Source organism: Telmatherina bonti (genome assembly GCF_933228915.1).
Source record: "Telmatherina bonti genome assembly, chromosome: 5".
Taxonomy (NCBI): Eukaryota; Metazoa; Chordata; class Actinopteri; order Atheriniformes; family Telmatherinidae; genus Telmatherina; species Telmatherina bonti.
The window spans coordinates 16,532,132-16,537,006 of NC_136623.1; the positions used below are offsets into that span (position 1 = coordinate 16,532,132).

Consider the following 4,875-nt stretch of genomic DNA (forward strand, 5'->3'; position numbering starts at 1 on the left):
CCTGTATATAAACAACAAGCCCTGATCATCATTTTCCACCATCATGTTCTGTAGCTGGTTACAGGGGCACCAACATGCTGTGTGTGGTTTCCATGAAACATGGTGCTGTGAAAATATTACAACAGAACATCCCCACACAATATTGAAGTTTATTCAGGTTTGTGAGACTGCTGACCTGTGTGAGCGGCTGGAAAATGGTTAAACCACCAAAACGACTCCAGTGCAAAAGTCTGTTATTGGTGAGGGTAAGTGATACACCAGGGTCCTCACACCAGACTGTTGTGAAGCAGCTCAGCCTCCACCAGCAGCTCCCCAAATTAGCCAACTACCCCCATTTTATCTCCTCTGCTGCTGATTGGGCTAAACTATGTCCAACTTAACATAAAAACACATTCTACATTCTAAAACCTGCCAATATGGACTCTGTGACTTTAAAAAACTACCTACCCAAAGAATGATATAAATGCACGTAATAAACTAAACTTAAAGAAAAAAACATTTCCCCAAACTAAATCCCAAGTCTCATAACCTCTTTTGAACCATTGAGAAGTGTTCAGGCCCCTGGCAAAATGTTTGCCCAACACCCATGAGAGGACCTGTCAGGTGAGCTACCAGACCATTTTTCTATTAACCACATACATTTGCATCCAATTTCTGCTTTCTTAACTATGAAAACTTTACTAATTATTTTCTTTTTCACAGGCATTTAAAAGACATATATCACAAAGACAAATAAATACCAATAAAATAACATTTTTATGTAATTCTATGAATTTTCAAAGTACAATATGTAAATTAAAGTCGAAATGTGTGTGAACAAATAAACCCAAAGTGCCATACAAATATTTACTTTACACAGTTTATGTAACAGGCAACTGTTCTGTTACAAGATGTGATCGCAAATCTAAGATGAGTTGCTATATTTTGTAAAAATGGGGCATTTTTCTGTGCAACCCTTCCAAACAAGTCCCACATTTTGTGTCTTTAGAGTCATAAACTTCAGCGTTTGATGTGCTGACACAGTGCTGTGGTTATGTAGCACTTGGGCTTTACACATTCTTTGTGGTGAACTTGCTGTGATGTTGACTTCTTGGAAGATAAGCAGCTTTTTTATGATTTGTACTTTTGAATTATCTGTAAATTGAACCTACTTTGTTTGGGCAAGGACTTTTAAAACTTCCCAGATTCATAGAGCGCTGTAATAGCTTCACAAACTGTGGCTGTTGTTTTTTCTCCTTTGCATTGTGTTAACACACATAGCTAAATCTTTCAGGCCAGCAAACTGCAAAAACGGCTTTTACAGAAGTGCTTACAATCGCTGCTAAGAACTGATAGAGTATGTACTTTTTTTTCCACGCAGAACACATTTTCAAGAAACACTTACAAGAAAACCATCTGTATGATTCAGACGAGAAGTCTTTAATGGGATATTTCTTATGCACAAATATTTTTGTTCACAGAAATATTTAAATAAAAATAAAATAAGCTAATAAAGTTTTTGTGTCATTGTGTAATTGACTGGATTTCGATTTCATGGTCCACAGAATAAATCGGATGTTTTGCTTCAATATATGATTCAAAACTGAATTTGACTCTCCTGTGATGAAGCAGGGAAATGTCCAAGACCAAACAGTAAACAGAATTGGGCATCTCTGTAAGAAGTGTGTTGCCACGCTAATCAACTGTTTGAAAAATGATGGAGGGGACAGAAATATTTGCATTTGCTTAAAAACCAATTATCTTACCATGTTTGACATGATTCAGTATCACTTCCATCTAACGTAAGTCGGTCACACAGCAGTGTTTTTTCATAACAAAAGCGTTTCAGAGAGGTTGTGAAACACATTTATTAGGTAGTTAAGAGTGTCACAGTGTCAGACTCGCTTTACCTCCTGGGAAATGCCGGAGAAAAAAAAAAAGAAAAAAGAAAAAAGCCATTTCCTCTTTGCTTTTCTCTGGTAAACCATTGAGTTTCTTGTCACTGTTATGGTGCAATTCTACGTTTATCCACCAGAGGCGCTGCTTTTTGTTTATATATGACAATGACAGCAAACTCATGGGTAAAATCCAACATGGCCGTGGTGTAAAGGCTGCAGACTAAACGCGTGTGTTAGATCGTAAATATTTTTAGAAAGTGTTGTTGTTCATATAATTTGAAGTGGGGTCCTGCATCGTGATGTGGCTGCCACTTCATAAAATGTGTTTAAGAGGCCAGACAGCCTTCAGAAGAAGCTTTGTTTCTGTTTATATGAAGCGTTCAGGGCACAGACATGCTAATGTTTCCCACTTCAGTGGGCGCTTCGTTCATTCATGCCAGGCACTTGTGTACAGAAACCACGGAGACCCGTCTCGAGTCATTCAGTAAGAACATTTCTTAATACATTATATGTATATCTGTTACTTTGGGCAGTTTTGTTGTAAAACATACATTATTCTAATTAAAATAAAAGGTTCTCCAAAACAAACGCCTCTGCTGAAGAGCAACCCACACCTTTTGTTCCTTTTAAAATATATTTTATGAGGCTTTTAGCCCGTGTACTAAACACAAACCACCCCCCTAACACTTCATCCCAAACAGTGGGTATAAATATACATTTCTGAAAGATAGTTTCCAATAAAATAAATAAAGTAAATAAAGTAATAATTTCATGTAGCGCAGTTTGTGTTTCTGAACAACAAAGCCTTAAAGTAAAATGTTTATTTTACCAGAAAAGTACATACTTTATTCGCTAGTTTAAATTTAGTTTTTTGGTTTTTTTTTTTGTTTGTTTCTTTTCTTTTTTTTTTTTTTTTAATGTTGTGAAATAAAAAGAAAACGTTCACTATGACTTACAGTACCTTACCGTTATATCATGGTCTGTTAGCAACATTTACAATGACAAACATTTAATCCTTTATTGGGACTAATAATGATTTTTTTCCTCATGATTGAATTATTCATTAAAGGATTATTTTTATTTATTTGTTTATTTATTACTAAACTGACATTAATTTTTTGGATCATGTATCCATTTTTCTGGTTAGTGTACTATCAAAAACCATGATTACAATGAAAACTTTAAAACATTTTATGATTCAGTTCATTTCATGTCCTTTATTGCATCTAACCAAACCAAATGTAATACGGCACAAGTTACTTGTCACTTTTTCTTCTGTGTCCTTTTTTCTGATTGTCAGGTTGGAAAATATAGATCTACCTCCAATGGGTGCAAATGATGTCCTGGTTAAAATGCTGGCAGCCCCAATCAACCCATCTGACATAAATATGATTCAGGGTATTTCTCTTTTGTTTACTGTCATTTGTCCACACAGGGAAAAAGCTATGATATCGCATCGTAACTTGTTATTCTAATAGTTTTTTCTTTCTTTTTAGGTACTTATGCTATCCTGCCTAATCTCCCAGCTGTTGGTGGTAATGAGGGTATTGCTCAGGTCATAGAGGTGGGCAGCAAAGTGGAGTCTCTAAAAGCAGGAGACTGGATCATCCCAAGAGATGCTGGTCTTGGTAAACTAAAGTTTGTTGTACAATAATGTATCAGCAGACCTCACCATGAAATAACAAGGTTTTTGTGCCTTTGTTTGAACAGGGACATGGAAAACAAAGGCAGTGTTAGCTGAGGATGATGTGATCTCACTGCCAAATAATATCCCCCTGCTATCTGCTGCCACACTGGGGGTGAATCCCTGCACTGCCTTTAGGATGCTTTCTGACTTTGAGGACCTCAAACCAGGTATAGAAATGGTGTCATAACATTTTTCATTCCTAAATATAAACCTTTGAACAGGTTGATTATAGTATGTCAGTAAAATCAGACACTTTTTTTGTTTATTTATTGGTTGTTGTTTTAGTTTTAACCATAATAAAGTTACAGCCAAAGATGTTACAAGTTGTACTAAAATCTTGGCCATCATAAAAACCTTTTCCATCTTTGTTCTTTAAGGTGATACAGTGATCCAGAATGCAGCCAACAGCGGCGTTGGGCAGGCTGTCATACAAATTGCTGCTGCAAGAGGAATAAACACTATAAATGTTATTCGAGACAGGTATGAAGTTTTGGGGGTTTTTTGTTTTTTATAATTAAGATATAATTGAAATACTTCTTATTAATGGTATTTTCTTTCTGTCTCTGAAGGCTACCTGACATATGCAACAAACCTGCCATAAACCTTAAAACTGTTGTTTCTTTTAAAGGCCACAATTTGCAGAGTTGAGTGAGAGGCTGAAAGCCATGGGAGCCAGTTATGTGATCAAAGAAGAGGATCTGAGACGGCCTGAGATAAAGGAACTGTTCAAGGTCTGTGTCTAAAGATAATCTCAGTGATCATTGCTTTTATATTCAGTATTGAACTTCTTTTTTAAGGCATGTAAAAAGCCCAAACTTGCATTAAATGGAGTTGGAGGCAAGAGTGCAACAGAACTGCTCCGTCATCTACAGTAAGCATGCGATTTGAAATCCTCTCGTTATGTAACATCCTTGTGATGTTGAGAAGGACTAGTTATAGTTTTCTGCTATATAACATTTACTTGTCTCAGATTTGGAGGGTCTTTGGTGACATATGGAGGCATGTCCAAGCAGCCGGTTACTGTTCCTGTGGTAAGAAAGTCTTTAAAATTTCATAAGTTTCACATCCTGTAAACTGTAGCTTACTTCAGGTTGGATGATTCCACTGTCTGATTAGAATAGTATTTTAACAAAGACAATAACTAAATCTTCAACAACTTCAGCTTCAACAACTTGCTTTAAAGTTAAATCTCACACGGTAAAAATGGTCCAATTGTGATCCTGATGAACTTGCTTTCTCTCCAGAGTGCACTTATTTTCAAAGATGTGAAGGTTCGAGGATTTTGGGTCACACAGTGGAAAAGAGATCACT

The 4,875-nt window shown here is 36.3% G+C and overlaps 1 protein-coding gene across 1 annotated transcript in view; it reads left to right on the forward strand.

Moving 5' to 3' along the window:
* The first annotated feature begins 2,079 nt into the window (after positions 1–2,079).
* mecr (mitochondrial trans-2-enoyl-CoA reductase) overlaps positions 2,080–4,875 on the forward strand; it is a 4,591-nt gene continuing 1,795 nt past the window's right edge. Inside the window, exons 1-9 of the mRNA XM_079240053.1 lie at positions 2,080–2,361; positions 3,178–3,275; positions 3,374–3,505; positions 3,588–3,731; positions 3,942–4,044; positions 4,193–4,295; positions 4,362–4,435; positions 4,535–4,595; positions 4,809–4,875. Of these exons, the coding sequence (XP_079096179.1) occupies positions 2,177–2,361; positions 3,178–3,275; positions 3,374–3,505; positions 3,588–3,731; positions 3,942–4,044; positions 4,193–4,295; positions 4,362–4,435; positions 4,535–4,595; positions 4,809–4,875 (967 nt within the window). The 5' untranslated portion in view covers positions 2,080–2,176. The remainder of the gene's footprint in view (positions 2,362–3,177; positions 3,276–3,373; positions 3,506–3,587; positions 3,732–3,941; positions 4,045–4,192; positions 4,296–4,361; positions 4,436–4,534; positions 4,596–4,808) is intronic.